Here is an 18,622-nt window from a genome sequence, read left to right as displayed (position 1 = left end):
CTGCCCAAAAAAAGGGAAGAAAGATATTCACTACGATAAAGGAATCAGGAGAATCACAAGCATTCAGAGGACTCACAGCAACACGTCCAAATAGACTAACAATATTTAGCAGTGTAGACGTAGGTCAAATTCGGACTCAGATTTCCTCATCAACACGCAGATTTTTGGACGCGAAATCAGTATGTTCATCGAAATAATGTTAGAATTCGTCAGCGACAGGTGTGCTGACACGACTCCGACGCATGTCTTTTTCAGCTCATATTATTCCCTTTGTCTTAGCCGCTGCCCGCTGCATGAACGACCTTCAGCTTCGTCCACGCCATCGAACATATATTAGGGTGTTCGGAAAGTACCTGCCAAAATACGGCAAATCAGTACAAATTTCAAAACTACACAACTTTTTAACAACATTTCATTATTCGACGAAATGATCTCCATCAACATCGACAACCTTCTGCCAACGTCTCAGAAGATCACGGATTTCTTTGGCGTAGAACTCCAGCGACTTGGAGTTCAAGAAAGCCCGAAGGTCATTTTGAGGTGGTCACGATCATCGTAGCATCGACTTAGGTTTCAATGGGCTTCAGCAGCGGGGTGGCCAGATTCGAACTCGTAAAGGAGTAAGTGTCGAATATGAGTGGAATGTTCGGCCATTATAGGATGAAATAGGCAAGGAAGAGGGAGCCAGATATATTATGTGTATACAAGCGGTAGTGTCCTTGTATAATATATTTAAAACGGGAACTTCCAGAACATCTCAAAAAATCTGCGCTACTGCGAAATTTTCCGCAGATTCTTTCCGAACACCCCAATACATCATAAGTCTACGACTGAGATTCTTCTTCCACACGGCTGCGATGCGCGTTATTGGGTGGTTCAAAGCCGAATTGCGCGTAGAAGTTGATGCACCAGACATATTTAAGAATGCATATTGTCAAGTAGGAGTACCACACAAACTCACCATTGTCAGACCTAGCCAAACTTTCATTTTAAGGGTTTATTCAGAGTGAAATCTTGACTTTACAGTTGCGCTCTGCATTCTGCATTTCTTCGGAGCAACAATGCATTACACAAACTGTAAATCAAACCAGATGTAGAATCATTAGAAGTAAAATAAAATCTTTGTTCTCTTACGCAATATTCGTGCAAAAGTCGTCATCTACAAATTCCAAACCATGAAACAGTACCGACTAGCAACAATTAGCACTCCTCATCTTTGTAGACGTCAGCACGTTCGACAAAATCACAGCAATACGAACTTAATTCTGGGGAATACAGAAGAAGGGAAAAATAAGACTGCAAAAGGAAAGGATGCGTTATTTGCGTAAATTTAAGTACCAGCGAAGGTCGTTAGGAATTTTTCTTCAAGTGCAAATTGATACGACGAATAAACTCCGTGAACTTAGTATATTAGCCTTTTCTATCACTGTTCAAGTTTTGTGCATGAAGAACAAATGGAGTGGCATCTACGAAAATTTTGGTTATTTCTACTCTTCACTCACATCAATGGTGTTAAACATGCATGGTAAAACCTCGATTTTCCACGGGAATTTGGGATTCATATGACTATATGAAGCAAACTCTATGCAAACCAACCCCCGTTGAATATTTGTACACATTAGATTTTTTTGGAAATTCTTCTGAGCATTCACTGTAAGAATCAGAAACAGATTTCCTCTTGCAATTATCAGTTTATGACCATGATCTAAACAAAACAAAATAACAAACTGAAACAGTGCGTATTACATTCTGGGGAGTTACGATCCTCTTCCTACTATAAAAAACTGATTACGATGTGCACAACACAAGACCTAACACAGTAAATTTCACACATGCTCTACCGCATCCTAGAACAGGTAACCACTTTCCGTGACTATTGACCAACCACCATCAAAAAAAATGTGAAGGATTTTTGGCAGCCGCTTCATTTATGGTGACGAATGACATATATTAGGTTGAGGAATAAGTTCTTGCCGTTTTAATCGATCGTTTGTTTACAGCGATTCTTTTGTCGTAAGGCCAATCGTAATATACCATTTTAAAGAGGTTTTTCTGCTCTACAAACCTGTTGTAACCATTTTTTCGATAACTAAATGTTGCCTTAATTTCAGGCCTCTGAAATGGACATTCCAGGCGGTAAAAAACAACATTTTCGACACCTTCTTTACTTCGCCTTTCGCCGAGGTCAAAAAGCCACCGAAGCTGCTCGGGATATTTGCGCCGTGTATGGAGAGGATGCTATAACTGCGAGGACTGCTCGAAATTGGTTTGCCAAATTCAAAAATGGCAATTTCGACCTGGACGACTCTCTCCGCTCTGGTCGACCTTCTGACTTCGACGAGGATAGTCTCAAAGCGCTTTTGAAGGAAGACGGCCGTCGATCAAGTCGGGAATTGGCCGAGAAGATGTATTGCGACCAAAAGACAATTTTGAACCATCTTCACTCGATGGGATTTGCCGAAAAACATCCTGCTTCACGACAACGCACGGCCTCACACAGCAAACATCGTCAAAGCCGCCCTCCAAGAGCTCGATTGGGAAGTCCTTCAGCACCCACCGTACTCTCCGGACCTTGCGCCAACAGATTATCACCTTTTCCGCTCGCTGTCGAACCAAATGCGAGGTGTTACCTTCGACAACAACGAGGACCTCGAAAATTGGCTCAACAACTTCTTCGAGTCCAGGCCCGGCGGTTTTTGGCAAAACGGTATTAACAAGTTGGTCGAGAGGTGGGAGCAGGTCGTAAACAATGACGGAGAATACATAGTTGATTAATTGCTTGTTATAATTGTTGTAAAATATCAGGATTTTTCAACAAAGAAAAAACGGAAAGAACTTATTCCTCAACCTAATAGATTAGCTTCACCAACCCTATAGCAGATACTATTAGACGAAAACACTCGGAATATCGAAATGAAGATTTTCGAAACAGTCATACATTCGAGCGTTGACCATTCTTAAAATATTATTATGATGTGCGAAAATCAAAATTATCCGGAGTGCGACTTCACACCGCAAGAAGATTTCGTTAATTAGTTGCTATGTCTAAGCGAAAGAGGAAGCAAAGTCGGTGCGCAAAGTTCAACAAACAGCTGAGTGAATTTCCGTTCGCGAAAATCGTTCATTGCTCCAGACCCGTCCGCGAATGGGTGCTTCATCAAGCTTTGCAAACCAGCTCCCAGCCGAAACCGTTATGAGTATTTAAGTGTACCCATCACTGCATTCATCAACTGACGCTTCCAAAGATCTCTCAAGGTAAGCGAATTCATTGCACTTTCATAGATACTTGTTTTATTTATCTATGAGCACATTCTTTTGAAGAGCTTCGGTCTGTACGGTGGACATCACCGCACTCACTACCACAGCCAATCACCCAACATGTTGCGACCATTCGTTTTTTTGGTACTGGTTACTTATACTAATGCTTTTCTGTGGCAGTTATTCGGTTTAGGAGGAGGCGGCGGCGGTTGTTGGTATGACACTTTTTCATCTGCATAAATTTAGAGTTGTACACTACATTTCTGTTCTTGCAGTTGTCCACCAGCACCAGCTTGTACTCCTTGCCCTGCTCCTGCACCATGTGCTCCAGCAGCTCCTCCAGCATATCCTCCACCAGCTCCTCCAGCATATGCACCTCCTCCGCCACCACCTCCTCCACCTCCAGCATACGCACCTGCTCCACCACCCCCTCCTCCGGCTGCTCCTTCGTACCCCGTGGCTGGTGGTGGTATTGGTGGTGGTGGTATTGGTGGTGGTGGTATTGGTGGTGGTGCTGGTGGAGGAGCTGTCGGCGGTGGTCCAGTCTATATAATCGTTCCTGCAATTTCCACCGGAGGCATCGGAGGTGGTGGCGTTGGAGGAGGCGGTATTGGAGGTGGCGGCATCGGAGGTGGCGGCTATGTTACTTCACCTGGAGGTGGCGGCATTGGAGGTGGCGACATTGGAGGTGGCGGCATTGGAGGTGGCGGCTATGTTCCTTCACCTGGAGGTGGTGGCATTGGAGGTGGCGGCATTGGAGGTGGCGGCTACGTTCCTTCTCCTGGAGGTGGCGGCATTGGAGGTGGCGGCTATGTTACTTCACCTGGAGGTGGCGGCATTGGAGGTGGCGACATTGGAGGTGGCGGCATTGGAGGTGGCGGCTATGTTCCTTCACCTGGAGGTGGTGGCATTGGAGGTGGCGGCTACGTTCCTCCTCCTGGAGGTGGCGGCATTGGAGGTGGCGGTGGTGGCGGTTACGTTTCTCCTGGCGGTGGCGGTGGTGGTGGCTACATTCCTCCAAGCGGCGGTGGTGCTTATGCTACGACAGGAAAGAAGTAGACATCATTAGTGATGTTGTTAACGATATGTCTTTATCTGTACTTATGTGTAAAATAAATGTAACTATTTCACCCTGTGCTCAAAACTTACCACAACTAATAGGATTATTAAGATTGCGACTCCATTCTTGCTCCTTTATTCAAAGGTGTTTGATCATTTAACCATTTGCAGCTTTTTTCTGAACTTTTTTTTGGAAAAAAATGCCACAACAATCTGAAGCGAGTCTTGCAGCAGTGCGTTCCTATACCAAGTTTTTTTTTTTCGATGAAAACTGGGCAGTTTTCCTTAATCGAACAGGTGAGAACGTGTGCAGTAACATAGTTAAAACAAAAGAACAACAGTGCTCTATCCACAATCATGTGGACGTTTTTTTCAAACTTGAAAATGCAAAAAAAGAGATGGAAATATTGGAAAGATGTTACATATGAAGTAGAGCTCGAAGAAAATTTAATCAAGGCAGAGCTTCCACTCACGAGAAAATTTTCTATTCCCACCTATACTTTCTCTGTGTGTCCTTCTGTGCTAAGAATAGTGCAGAGTTGGTTATTTTAGTGCATCACGTGTTCATCATCAGCAGATCAAAAATGGAAATGTGGAGGCTTTGAATGAACTTAGTATTTGTTTTTCGGCAGAATAAACGACACCGTCTTCAAATCACTAAAGAAATCCTCCTATCGCAAACAAAACACTCGATAGTTCTACATCAACAAAAGTAGTCACATAGTGGCACACAAAAAGGAAAAACTCAACTTTGAAAAGTGGATCAGCTAACAAAATTGATCCACTTCTTCAAAAGCACTCCTTCAGTCAATCAGAAATTTTTTGCACATGAGATCTTAGTGAATAGGCAGTGTGAATAACACGTTTCCTGGTCTTTTTGTCATCAATTCAATTTCTTTAGTGATTTTCGGGATGCCGGGAAAGATCAAACTTCTAATCCAAAGATCGATGTGAAAGTATTGGCATACTCCTCAAATCATTCCATCAAACAGCATTCAAGATCAGCAACACTCGATAGATGCCCATGAAAATATCATGAACCGGTCATTCTTATACTCTTTTAACATTCCTAGAAAGTACTGATTTGCTCAATAACTTGCGGACCTTTTTTCAAGCTTAAAAATGCAAAAAAACATGAAATTATTGGAAAGATGTTACATATGTATCATATGAGGTCATCGCCAAAACCGCGCATCTGTGTTGAAACTGCAAGTAACTAGTATGCTAATTTTTTAAATTTGATGCTCAGAACATAGGTTACGAATATGAGCGTAGCGTAGCGTTCATCTTCTCCTAATCTTCCTAAAAAATGACGAAAGAATGTTCCTAACCAGGTACATTGGAACACGCTCCGATTCTCTCAACGGCCTATTCATTGGTTTCACTTAAACACACTGCTCAGGAAACCTCATTCGTTTTTCTCACACGTGGACGCTGCCCATGCATGAAGGTGCCGCGTTCCAGCTCATATCGTAGGAACGAAAGCCGATTCCCACGCCATTTTTAGGACGACTAGGAGGAACTGAACGCGGCTACGCTCATATCTGTAATCTACATCCCAAATCCTAAGTTTTACCATGACGTTTAAACAATTCGTCAATTCCGTGATATGCTGCCTTTGATCAAGTTGTTAAGTTCGCCAAAGCTCCTCATTAGAATTGTGCTCAGTATTGAGGGCATTGAATGAGCTGCAGAGACCTACAAAACGCATTAAACTTCACAATTGAAGTCAGCATACAGTCGGGTCAAAACGACATGAGTCACAAGTGTAGTTGTGGTGCATTTGCGTACGTGCTCGAAACAGCGCGGTGGAGGCAGGGTTGGAACCGAGATGGGAACGCCGCAAAATGCAGCGATGGGTGGTCCCAGCAAGGGTTTCACCACGCTCCACCGAAGCGTCTCGACAGAAACCGCGTACGTAATTGCGTACGTGCTTTACGCCGTTTTGATCCAATTTGACGTGGCATGGGTTCCTCACGGGAAAACCAGTATGGGGTTGTAGATTGCGGTATCACAATGATTCCACTCATCTCTCCCTCATCGTCGTAAAAATGGCGGGGAAGACGTCGTCAGAGGACGCTACTTCAATTACGACATAAGCAGGTTTCTTGAGGCCTGGACCAATCAACAGTGTTGGTTGATTGAGCAGATCATCGGTAATAATAGCATGGTAATTTCAATTGACCAGTTGCAGTTTCTTGTAAAAATTCTTCGTAATGGCTCCCTAAGCCTCTGTTTGGAAATATAACAGCTGAAAACAACGTTCCAAATTCAGTTTTTGTTCCTAGTGGGTGGAGGTCGACCTGCCTCATTTGCATGACGGCAGAAATGGATGCTGCTAACTTGTTGACTCTTAGTGATTCCACTTTGGTTACTCCATATGTGGACGGAGCCACCATCGAAGGCTAAGGAAGATTTTTTAAAGAATTTAACCAATCCTGTTTGGTGGCTCAGACTTCAAGAAACCTGCATAAAGGATGAGGGAATCGGCGGAAAAAGCTAGAGATGAGGTTGTAGATTGCGGGATCCGGGGTGTTTCCGCCCATCGCGTCTTAGTCGCCGGAAAAACGGCGTGGAAGACGCGGCTCTTCAAGATGACTTCAGTTAAATGCGCATATGCACGCGCTGCACCCCGGTGCAAGTGGTCGAAGACTAATGGGGTTTCCTCACCAGCCCATGCAAAGCAAACGGATATGCTGCTGAGGAGACTGAAAAGTGCACATTGAGGACCGTTCTAACGTACCTCGTATGAGCTGAGTGTTTCCCACACCTTTTTTTCTACTACGATTAGGGCGAGATGAACAAAACCACTCTTGATTCTCCCATCAACAACTCCATCTCTAGTTCTCCCACGAAGAGCCAATACCATGTCAGATTCGTTGTATGGTGCTTTTAATGGAAAAACACATGAAAAAAAAATTGAAGAGGAGACAGAAATAAACATGGATAGAACCAATGTAAAGCCAAGAGAAACTTATCTAAGGATTGGAAAAGTTGTTGAGAACGATAAGGGGAACAAAACAACAATGGAGCGTAGGCTAGTGATTAATTTGCTGCATTCCTTTTTTAAAAAAAAATCGGAGGAAATAGATTTTTCCTCAGCCGACTGATCGACTGGCCTGTAGTTCGTCTTCAAAGTCATAATTTCCATTTTTGAAGAGCAAAAACAAAACGCTAGGTGGTATTTTCAACCCCTACTTGTTCTCCATGCACAACGCCAATAGCAGATTCGACAGCCTTGTCCTCTTGATGGAATGCAAACGAAAAAGTTATGTCAAAAATGCAGCGTTTCGTCAACTTGACGGAAAGAGACAGGAGAAATAAAATTAAAAGGGGAAAACTATCGTCGTAGAACACGAACAGTCTCTGCCAACTGATGTAAAACATTTTGATTTTGGAAAAAACTTGAAACTGAATGGAAACAAAGAATTTTTCAACTTGAAGGTTCCTGTAGAAGTATTTACTTCTATAATTTTCATGCTAAAAAAAAAGCGGCCAATAATTATTCTTGAACGCAAGTTGAAAGTAGGTTTAGATGGCTTTCGAAAAAAAAAAAGAAAAGAAAATCATAAAGAAACTATAATAACGCTCACAGTTCACGTACGGCGCTTCCGTGGGGCACTTCGCTCCGACGATAATGTTCAGAGATCGGTTCTTTTCTTTTTCTTCGAATTCTTTTTTCTTCCTTCTTCTTCGAATCGCTCTACTAAACAACAGTAGCACCTATCATGGCTAATCAAATCCAATCCAGTCCAATCCAAAGTAAATCCAACGCTTTTTTGGACTAAGCGTGAATGAAACAAACAATGAACTGAGACATTCCAGTTGGCGCCTCGATTAACACCGTTCACAATTGATCATACGACACAGTATACTGTACAGTGCCATTGTTGTGCAGGTCAGTGCCGACTTAAACGTACCAGATAAGTGACTGAATGAGACCCAAACAGATGCTATCTTCATCCGCTACTCGAACATCACTACACGGCTGGATTTCGCTTCCACCAAGTCCAGAATCGGTCGAAACCAACAAACCGATCTGCTGTCGAGAGGAACCAGCGCTGAAGATGGAGAATAATCTACTGCTACGAACACCAACGAAGTAGACGGAGAACACAAAAAGAAAACAGAAGAACTAACAACAAAACTAAGCAAAAAGTATGGTAATGTAAGGTTTTTATGTTGATTTCTTTCACTTGCAAATCGTCTATGAATATTTTTTTTTGGATACAGAAATCAACAATGGATACAGAAGTGAATGTGCTCACAAATCACCTTCCTCTTCACTGATTTATTCGAAAACGGCACTTTTCAAATAACCTCAAATTTTCACATAATTCGAGTGAGTAGAAATATCCAAATGATTTGTAAAATGCACTCTTCGGTCCCAAATATGGAAAATGAAAAGAATAAAAAAGAAATTTGTTAATGTTGACGTCATGAAGTTCACATAAAATATTTATTGTACACTGAGCAACAAATTGTCAGCAGCAGCAAATTTTGAGTTTTCTTTTTTATTCAATTACTTATTCCATACCAGATTTCAATAAAAAAAAGCAACTTTATGGCATTTTTTTCCTCGTTTCACCTGTCCTTATCAAATGGCACTGAAAATTGAAACTAGCGTTTGAAGCATCTGAGGGAAAATTCATCTGTTTGTGGTGAGAATATTTGTGGTCCAATTATCTGGAGCCATGCCAAGGTTCTAATCGCTGCTACATGTCTCTCGTATTTCTGGTTTTCGCGCAAATTTTCAACAACGGCAATCAAAATCGCTTCTCTCAACTCCCGTTTCTATCTGCAAATCTCGTATGCGCCTGCGTTATTCCGCAGATAAACCTGTTGCAGAAAAGCTAGAAATTTCGAATATAAAAGGAAACGTTAGCTATGTTTAGATAGAAGCATCACTATTTCAATCCCTATTTCGTTTCCTTGCCAGCTTTTTAATTTACGATATTTTAAAACGCACTTGAATTAAGATAGATCTACTTTCGGAAAGTATTGCTTCAAAGAACCAAAATTGCTAAAAATGATATTAGTGTATTGAACAGTACCGAGTATTTATGTTATGTTGTCTCTGCATATCGCCAGGAAAATTGAATGCAAATGATCCTTCTGTTGTAGAATGTTCAAGTACGCTGTCGTTGCTTTCGCCGTGTTCGCTGCCACCGAAGCATTCTTGTTCGGAGGCTCCGGAGGAGGAGGGTGTGGATGTGCTCCACCTCCACCACCACCACCATGTGGATGTGCTCCTCCTCCCCCACCACCGCCACCTCCAGCTCCTTGCGGAGCTGCACCAGTTGGATGCGGAGCAGCTCCTGCACCTGCGGGATATGCACAAGCCCCTCCTCCACTTCCATTCCCGGCTCCAGCTCCAGCACCGTTCCCTGTTCCTGCTCCAGCACCGTTCCCTGCTCCAGCTCCAGGACCATTCCCTGGTCCAGCTCCAGGACCATTCCCTGGTCCAGCTCCAGGACCATTCCCTGCTCCTGCTCCAGGACCTTTCTCAAGCTACGCTGCTCCAGTCCACGCCTCAGCTCGTAAGACAATTTACACCTTCTTAACAACTTTAATTTACACCTTTCTTCAACTCAACTTCTCAGCTCCATCTTTTCAGCATTTGTCGCAGGTGGCCCAGCCGGCGGTGCTTATGCTGGACCTGAAATCCACTCTGCTCGTATGTTTCCACTGGCTTTTCAAGACTTCATTAAAGTTCAAATCACCGTATTGCCCATATAACGACTTCTTCCAGCTCTTCCCGGACCTGCCCCAGGTGGTGCCTACGTTGGTGGACGCTAAATTGATCCCTAGAAGAAGAGGATCAAAGCCTCTGATTGTCTGTCTATACACGAAAAATGAAACTTTCGCAACACAAACTCGTTTTACTCAATCAATTCCTACTGCCTTGAGTGTTTTGCTTCTTTTCTCTTTTGGTGAGAAAGTCGAGGGAAAATAACTCTCAAATTTCCAAATAATAGTAACAGATAATACAGCAATAAATGATAGTCAGTGCTTCAAGGGCAGTCAGTGAGAGGTCCGCTGTGGCCGCACGGTCAATGGTTCGAAACCACCCTAACACCAACCAAGCCTTCCTCTCGGGTCGATAAGTAGGTACCAGAATTCCCTGAAGAATAAAACAGTGACTTGATTGTCGGCTGGCTCTGAGTTCATTGTGTAAGCGTTCCAAAACCTCAATGACTGGGATTTGCAGTAAAAATGCACTGGCGCATCCTAAGCGGATTGGTACGCCGGAGAATTTATCTTACCTTTAAATTCTTCACGAGTAGTGGTGTAAACAAAAGATGAAAAATGAAAACAGCACTAATTCTGGTTTTTTTTTTGCTGAAATCTCAATAGAACCAAGCAGCAAGTCATCTCTGCTTTGAAAACTTTTGGTAGAAACACAAGAGAAAATCTAAAAATGAGAAATAGAGGTTTAAACTGCTTGAAAGAAAATCCTGTAAAATTCTCAGACTTATCAGTCAATCAATCACAGGAGAAAGGGCGACTGTCTCTTGCTAATAGCAAATACAAATGCAAATAGCCAAATGGTCACTGATTGAGCAAGCGAAGGTAGAGTCCTAATCCTACTAACCTTTTCGCTTATGACAGGCTTTGAGCACAAGATAGACCAGTTACAATTATTTTATGCATAAGTACAGATAAAGACATGTTGTTTACATAATCATTAATGATGTCTACTTCTTTCCTGCCGTAGGATAAGCACCACCGCCGCTTGGAGGAATGTAGCCACCGCCACCACCTCCGGCTGTAACATAGCCGCCGCCACTTACAGGTGGAGGAACATAGCCGCCACTTACAGGTGGAGCAACTCCACCGCCACCACCTCCAACGGAAATTGCTGGAACGACAATATAAACTGGACCACCACCAGCCACAGGATACGAAGGAGCAGCTGGTGGAGGAGCAGGAGGAAGTGCATATACTGGTGGAGGCGGAGGAGCCGGTGCATATACTGGTGGAGGTGGAGCATGTACCGGAGGAGCAGCTGGAGCACACGGTGCAGGGGGACAGCAACAACTTGGTGCAGGAGGTGGAGGAGGTTCGGGTGGTGGGCAAGGAGGAGGACTGCAAGAGCGGAAATCTAGTGCACAACTCTAAATTTATGCAGATGAAAAGCGTCATACCAACAACAACCGCCTAGACCGAATAGCTGCCACAGAAAGGCATCAGTAGAGGCAACCAGCGCCAAAAGGACGAAGCATGGTCGCAACATGCTGAGTGATTGGCTGTAGTAGTAAGGGCGGTGATGTCCACCGTACAGGCAGAAGACCTTCAACAGATTATGCTCATAAATAGATAAAGCAAATATTTGCGAAAAATGCGATAAATTCGCTCACCTTGGGAGATTTTTAGCAGCGTTAGTTGATGAATGCAACGATGCAACGATACACTTAAATACTCATAACGGTTTCGGCTAGGAGCAGGTTTGCGTTGATGAAGTATCCAGGTACGGACGGGACTGGAGCAATGAACGGTTTTCGCAAACGGAAATTCATTCAGATGTTGGTTGAATCTTACGCAACGAGTTTGCTTTGTTTTCTGTCTAGATATAGGCACTGATTAGCGACATCTTCTGGTGCTTGGATTTCGCACACCGCCACTTCTGATTTCACGTAGATCATGTCAATATTTCGAGATTGGTCAAATGTACGGCTACTTTAAGATTATCTATTTCATGTTTCGAGCACTTTCGTGCAATAACCTAATCTACAATAGGTTCAGCGAAAGTAACCTATGAGTCATCAATAAATATGGTGGCCGCCAAAATCCCTTTACATTGCTCGATGGCGATCAGTTACGAAAAATGGACGTTCATTTTGGAATGAGGTAGAGCGCCTATGGAATGTCCAGTGCTACTTTTTGTTTTATACACAGCGTAGATAATATTTTATAGTTTTAAGAGGACTACAACTCCCCGAAAAATAGTACGCAATGTTTTAGTCTGCACATGTTACCAGCACAGTAAAATTTTTTCTGAAAAAACTGAACTGACTGGACCTTTTTTCTTCTAAATGCATAGGGCGGGTGTGGCGCAGTAGGTTAGAGGTTCGTTATAGCCACACGGTGGATGGTTAGAAACCGCCCTAGTGCCAACCAAGCCTTTTATCCCTACTGAGTCGATAAATTGGAACTACACTTGTTTGGTAGGATAAAAACACTGACCTGATTATCGGCTGCCCTGCAATTCATTTTGTATAAGCCACTTACACGTTTGTAAACCTCAAACGATTAAGAATTGCACTAAAACGCGTTGGCGCATCCCAAATGGATTGGTACGCCAGAGACGTTTTTTTTTAATACATAGAGAACGCAGTTCTAGTTCCAAAGTAGGCGGTCATTCATGCTGAAAGTTTCGTTCTGATCAACACTTAACATACAACTAAGTAATTTCTGATAACTAAGTACTAATATTTCTGCATAAGCAACGAAATCCGAAGATGCTGTTTTTTTCTGTAATGGTGAAAATCTCCTAGATCACTTTTGCCTCCGCTGTTTGCATTTCAATTTGCTCGAGCGTATGCCAATGTCGCCCAGTGGAACTCCTTTCGACACGATGGATACGAGGAGCATCAAATTTTACTTTGAAGAACCTTGTGAACAAGTCTGACCATCGGGTCGGCGGCGTTCCTATGCTCTAATGGCTAATGTAGCATGGAACCCAGTCACTCTCGGCTCTGGTCCAAAGATTGTCTTTGAAGCGCATCACATCTCCGGCATAAGTCAAAGCAGGAAGTATGTTGATATCAGAGGTAAGGAGATAAAAATCTCCTTCTTATTCTAAAATGAGAGTCAATAGAAGCTTAACTCATCTCGAGAGACTACTAGATCTTAAAGATTCTACATAGATTCGAAGTGCAAAAAAATGGAAGAAGAGGATGTTAGTAATTAACGTAAGTAGCAGGTCATACCTATCAGTACCACTTCCGTGTGCATGCGATCTCTGAAGTAATCAATGAAGTTCCATATGGTCTCCTGTAAAGCGATCGCCATTTTCGAGTACACATCGTTTCATGCTTCAGTTTTGTGATAATCTAAAAAATTCTAAATATATATATATATCAGAGTAATACTCTGGCAACATTGCGCAATTTCAGATTCAAGGAAGACCTACATACTCGCCTTTTCGAGATCATAACTAGAGATAGTAGAAGCTACCAGAAGGGAAACATTTGCTTCCCTCTCCTTGTGCCGCCACACTAAGAAACTAATTTCTTTACGGGAATTGAATCCCGATATAGACACCCATCAATATGCTTTTCGACAAAAAAAATCTGGTGATTCTACTTAACTTTCCTGCTATACAAATTTCTTGGATTCCAATTGTAAAAGAGTCACGAAACCGAGAGCGTTGGGATCACTCCACGAATAGGTAGTGTTAATAAGAGTCCTTAGTTTACAAGTATGGGCCCATCACGCTCAATTCCTCCTACTTATGCGGAAGAAACTACATGGGAAACAACATTGTCGCACTGATTCCCGCCACGAAGTACCTAATACCGTGCCACGTCTGCGAGCACAGGCGTATGTACGCGCCATCTCTGCCAGCGAGCGACGGAGACAGTGTCAGCAACCTATTCATTGTCCGCTCGCATTTCGAAAAAATATATATCATGCTGTATATTAAAGGCATCACCCCACGAATCTGAGGTGGTGCAGATTTCAGGTGGAGTATTCGTATAGGGGATGGGAGACTACGGAGAGGGAGGTGATTCCGTCCATTTCTTCCTAATTGCCGTAAAAAACGGCCCGGAAGATACGGCTTCACCCGTTTTGGCGTACCATTTTGTACAAGAGGTTCGATTGGAGCGCGCCAGTCTTGTGCGGCGCCGCATCTTCCGGGCCGTTTTTTACGGCAATTAGGAAGAAATGGACGGAATCACCTCCCTCTCCGTAGTCTCCCATCCCCTATACGAATACTCCACCTGAAATCTGCACCACCTCAGATTCGTGGGGTGATGCCTTTAACGCGCTGAGTCCGTGTGTGTATGCTTGTGTGTTTGTCGGAGTGTCACAAAAATACCAATATGGTCAAAACGACATGAATCACGAGTGTAGTTGCGGTGCATTTGCATACTCGCTCGGAACTTTCCTGCTATACAAATTTTTTGGATTCCAATTGTAAAAGAGTCACGAAACCGAGCGCGGTGGAGGCAGCAGTTGGAACCGAGGTGGGACCGTCGCAAACTGCTCCGGTGGGTGGTCCCAGCAAGGGTTGCACCACGCTCCGAGCCACTACGCTTCAACGGAGAGCCTCGAGAGAGGACGCGTATGCAGTTGCGTACCTGCTTCATGCCGTTTTGACCGTAGTGTGCTCCATAACGATGAAGAACTTTGCACCGGTGAGAACCGAACCTGCGCCACCCATTTTATAGGCGAGCATTCTGTCACTGAGCAACTGCCAAAAAAGTTCTGAATGCATATTGAAACACTTAATAGGGCGGATCACTTTTAGTCATGTGTTACGTAGAGCATAAAAGCCTTTTTGAACATGTTCACTTCTAAATTCACATAGCAGTAAAGTCCTTAGATTTAGCGTGGTGCTTAAATTATACAGATGGATTGAAACTGTTTGTTTAAAGCATTAATAAATCACAAACTTATCGTATTCTCTCGAAATATTCTTCCTGAAGTTTTCTTTTTCTGAACAGTGGAATATCTTTTTCGGGCAAAACTCAAGAAACTAAGCAATTGTGACATATGATTCGCCTCTATGTGAATGTATGTGAAACGCGAGATAGCATAGGTTACTTTCAGCTATATGTTAGGAAGAGGTTTAAGAGCATGTTCATCTCCAATTTTACGAACAAAAATTCTTTTTGGCTCTCTGCCAAACAAAGACTCCTTTCCGGTTATTATCTTTTGCGCCAGTTTTCCCGTAAGTTTTTAGTTTCCTAATGTAAAACGTTTAAAAATAACAAATGCGTTTTAGAGTTGCGTTCTGATGATTTTCAAGAGCGTAGGTTAAACACGACAAAAGCGAATGAAATGTGAAAGTTCGTTATACGTTCCAACTTAGCATTAGATTAGATGCTTGTCTTCTTTCTTTCTAAATATTTTGATCTTTTTCGGGAATTGTACACTTTTTCGTTTCCTGTGCATTATTCCTATATTTATATTAAACTTTTCTATGTGGGTTATGTCTTTGTGGTTATGTCTACTAAATCGTTTCCTGTGTGTATGCTTTCTTCGATGAAAATTACAAAGTTTACGCTGCTCCGGATCTTTTAAATGTTGTTCCAAAAAAAATGCGTAAACTACTAAAAGTACTACAAACTTTCGCTTCTAATTGTTTTATATGTGTGCTGTTAGAGTTGAGATTCAGAACACATCATAATTTTATTGCCTCAGGTGGGACGAACCTTGCAGCGAATGTTACTACCGTTCCCAGAAGACAGCTGCAGGAGGGTCCCAACGCACTGAGTTGCTGCGCCAGCGCCATAAAACAGAAAATTGCGCTCCTACGGCCCCAGCTGGGCATCTTGGCACCGTTCAACGTGTTTCATGGCGTCACAATAGGAGTGGTGGGCCGGAGAGATTCTACTTCTCTTTCTAGAAAAATATTTTATAAAAACAATCTGTGCACTGAATGTGATTTGTTAGACTATGCCAGGTTCGTTTCTCTTCAATAAACTTCATAGTATTTAAAGTATTGAAAGTTCACTACGTAAAGACAAGAGATTTCGCGTGACAAATTGGGTTTTATTCTGTCAAGTTGAGATTCAGATGACTGTGATGCGCTAAAGGACGACTGTACTGACGCAGGTCTACGGCGGAAGGAGAGCGATCGCATGGTAGCGCAAATGAGTCGCCAGAAAAACTAGTCTAGGCTGATTTCAGCTACATGCTGCAAGTACTTTTCTCTAATTTCTTCAAGGTCAGAACAGTAGTATAAATCCTAGCAAGAATACACAATTACAGGCGCATTTCATGTGGTCTACTTAAATTTTGATTTTCAGTGTATCTACAATCTATCCATCTATTTTTCCCAACACTTTCGAAAAATTACATGTTTAGAGAGAACGAAAATGCTCCGACTGCTATATCTTCTGTTTTCTTTCGGACTTGCAACGCAAGCGTTTTTCTTCGGTGGTTGCGGTGGATATAATTGCTGCTGCTGCGGCTGTTGTGGAAGAGGATGCAGGTGAGTGATTGAATAAGCTTCCTCTTTTTTTTCAAATATTTTCTCATTAGCCTTTCGCGAGTACCAGATCACAAAATTTCATTCACAATGTGGAATAACTGTAGTGAGAAGAATTATCCATGAGGTACAAAAGAATAGGAGAAGCTACCCGTTACTCGGCCAAGACCAATAACAGCTTAGGCAAAACTTTCAAATCTTTTTCTTCAATTTACCATTTTTTCCGATAGAATGTTAACGAACTACCAATACCCTTTCAGATAAATGAAAGAAATTTTCGCCGACAGGTTTTTATAGGCGAATCATAAACTTGTTTATTTCATCGCATTAAAAGTGCAGAAAGGAGAAGAAAGATGGATGTAAAGAAAAGGGCAATATAAAAGTTAAAGTTTAGTTAATAGAACTCAGTAAAGAATAAAATACTCAAAAAAAGTCATTGAAGACAACAAATCTTTAAAAGCAAAACGATAGTTGTGTAACAATAAAACAAGAAGTAGTTGTTCTTAAGAGATTTTTAAAGCAAAACATTGCTGTGTGACTTGTTCGGGACTTTTTCTTGACCAATTTGCCCATGCTGAAAACAAGATGTTTTTTTATCCATGATTACAAATATTTTGTTTAGCTTATCCCAATATTAAGAAATTCACGGTAGCTTAATCCATTGCCTGAGGAAAAGGAAAGAAACCGATGTATAGGTTTCTCTTTTGGTTTCAATGTAAAATAAGGAAGGAGCTTTTGAAAAGAAGTAGAAAAGAAGTGAAATAGAAAACGTTGGACTCAAATGTTTACATTTATGTCTTCTTTTGTGTAAGTGGAGTGTGATTCCCATATAATTTGTTTTCGCGCTCTTAATTTGAATTGCAAACAACTATTCTTTAAGCAGAACCTCCAACTACAATTATGGATACAATTATGGTGGATACAGGAACGGCTATAACACTAACTATGGTTACGGTACTGGCTACAATACTGGCAGAAATGGTGGCTACAGTAATTACTATAGAGGCAGCTACGGCAGCTACCCTAGTGCCAGTAGTGGTGGTTACTATGACTACAACACCGGAAACAGTGGTGGCTACAGTAACTACAATAGCAACGGTGGCTACAATAACTACGCTAGTGGCGGCTATAGAAATGGTGGCTACAGCAACTACCCAGCCAACAACTACTATTCATCTTCGGCACAGACCAGATACCAGATGCAACAGGAACCAGCATCACAACGAGCTTATCCCCAGAATGTGGAATACCCAAAAAATTCTGGATACTCTAATGTAGCACCAGCATCGCCAGCTGCACAACCTGCGAGACAAACGTACGCTTACGACACTTCAAGCACTAACGAGGCTACAAACACAAACACTATTCTGGACGAAGCTAAATCAGATTATGTGCCATCCAAAAAGAACGCATTGAGACGTTCAAGGAACTAGTATGTAGATGTTCAGTCGTGCCTGCCCATGACTTTCCCGATCGGCGCGAAGACGGGAAAGTCGCCGCGGTTACCCTTACGGTAGCTTTCGCGCGCCACTCACCTTATACAAAGGCTGATTCCCAGTGCCCTGGTTTCCGGATATTTCATCGTTTGTCTTGCATGTAACTCCTCTTTGGTTCTGCGTTTTTGGATTGTAATGAATGCATGCCGCATTTTAAATTTGTGTTCGCGCCGATATTAAGTTGCCAGCTTAAAGGCATCACCCCACGAATCTGGGGTGGTACGGTTTCAGGTGGGTTATGCCTATAGGGGGTCGTAGATTGTGGAGGAAGAGGGTGATTCCGTTTACAGTTCCTAATCGCCGTAAAAAAAAGGTCCGGAAGATACGGCGCGTGCACAGGACTGGCGCGCTCCAATACAACTCTTCGTAATCGGAATCTTCCGAACGTTCCGCTCGGAAGCCTCTTTTTTTACGGCGATTAGGAAGAGAAGAACGGAATCACCCTCCTCCCCACAATCTACGATCCCGTATAGGCATAACCTGAATCCCGTACCACCTGAATCCCGTGCCACCCCAGATTCGTGGGGTGATGCCTTTAATATAATTTTGAAACATCCCACTCACATCTTACCTCACCACATGCCACGTTAAGACGTCGGCCATACCACAGTCTATTTACCCATGCCAAAAGTCATTTAGCCGCCTA

The 18,622-nt window shown here is 42.7% G+C and overlaps 6 protein-coding genes across 7 annotated transcripts; 4 read left to right on the top strand and 2 right to left on the bottom strand.

The window, feature by feature from the left end:
- Positions 1-427: 427 nt before the first annotated feature.
- On the top strand, positions 428-4,317 carry RB195_013825 (uncharacterized protein; the record flags this gene model as incomplete). The annotated part of the gene is made up of 3 exons (XM_064203819.1): positions 428-529; positions 2,112-2,707; positions 3,534-4,317. The coding sequence occupies 3 exons, from the start codon at positions 428-430 to the stop codon at positions 4,315-4,317; spliced, it is 1,482 nt and encodes a 493-aa protein (XP_064059700.1).
- A 2,328-nt stretch (positions 4,318-6,645) lies between these two features.
- Positions 6,646-8,395, top strand: RB195_013824 (uncharacterized protein; the record flags this gene model as incomplete). Its single annotated transcript, XM_064203818.1, has 3 exons — positions 6,646-6,687; positions 8,143-8,215; positions 8,268-8,395. 3 exons carry the CDS (start codon positions 6,646-6,648, stop codon positions 8,393-8,395), a joined length of 243 nt encoding a protein of 80 aa, XP_064059699.1.
- Positions 8,396-9,442: 1,047 nt separating this feature from the next.
- Positions 9,443-10,116, top strand: RB195_013823 (uncharacterized protein; the record flags this gene model as incomplete). Of its 2 annotated transcripts, XM_064203817.1 has the most annotated exons (3): positions 9,443-9,857; positions 9,935-9,994; positions 10,070-10,116. In XM_064203817.1, 3 exons carry the CDS (start codon positions 9,443-9,445, stop codon positions 10,114-10,116), a joined length of 522 nt encoding a protein of 173 aa, XP_064059697.1. The 2 variants fall into 2 exon arrangements, with proteins under 2 accessions (XP_064059697.1, XP_064059698.1); XM_064203816.1 differs by lacking the exon at positions 10,070-10,116 and having other exon boundaries at positions 9,935-10,056.
- Positions 10,117-11,015: 899 nt separating this feature from the next.
- On the bottom strand, positions 11,016-11,554 carry RB195_013822 (uncharacterized protein; the record flags this gene model as incomplete). Its single annotated transcript, XM_013449126.2, has 2 exons — positions 11,016-11,406; positions 11,466-11,554. The coding sequence occupies 2 exons, from the start codon at positions 11,552-11,554 to the stop codon at positions 11,016-11,018; spliced, it is 480 nt and encodes a 159-aa protein (XP_013304580.2).
- On the bottom strand, positions 11,016-11,963 carry RB195_013821 (uncharacterized protein; the record flags this gene model as incomplete). Its single annotated transcript, XM_064203815.1, has 4 exons — positions 11,016-11,435; positions 11,553-11,611; positions 11,679-11,800; positions 11,860-11,963. 4 exons carry the CDS (start codon positions 11,961-11,963, stop codon positions 11,016-11,018), a joined length of 705 nt encoding a protein of 234 aa, XP_064059696.1.
- Positions 11,964-17,273: 5,310 nt separating this feature from the next.
- Positions 17,274-17,913, top strand: RB195_013820 (uncharacterized protein; the record flags this gene model as incomplete). Its single annotated transcript, XM_013449125.2, has 2 exons — positions 17,274-17,287; positions 17,361-17,913. The coding sequence occupies 2 exons, from the start codon at positions 17,274-17,276 to the stop codon at positions 17,911-17,913; spliced, it is 567 nt and encodes a 188-aa protein (XP_013304579.1).
- Between the last annotated feature and the right edge of the window lie 709 nt (positions 17,914-18,622).

This window comes from Necator americanus, chromosome V, assembly GCF_031761385.1.
Source record: "Necator americanus strain Aroian chromosome V, whole genome shotgun sequence".
NCBI lineage: Eukaryota > Metazoa > Nematoda > Chromadorea > Rhabditida > Ancylostomatidae > Necator > Necator americanus.
This window is presented reverse-complemented; position numbering and strand designations above follow the sequence as displayed.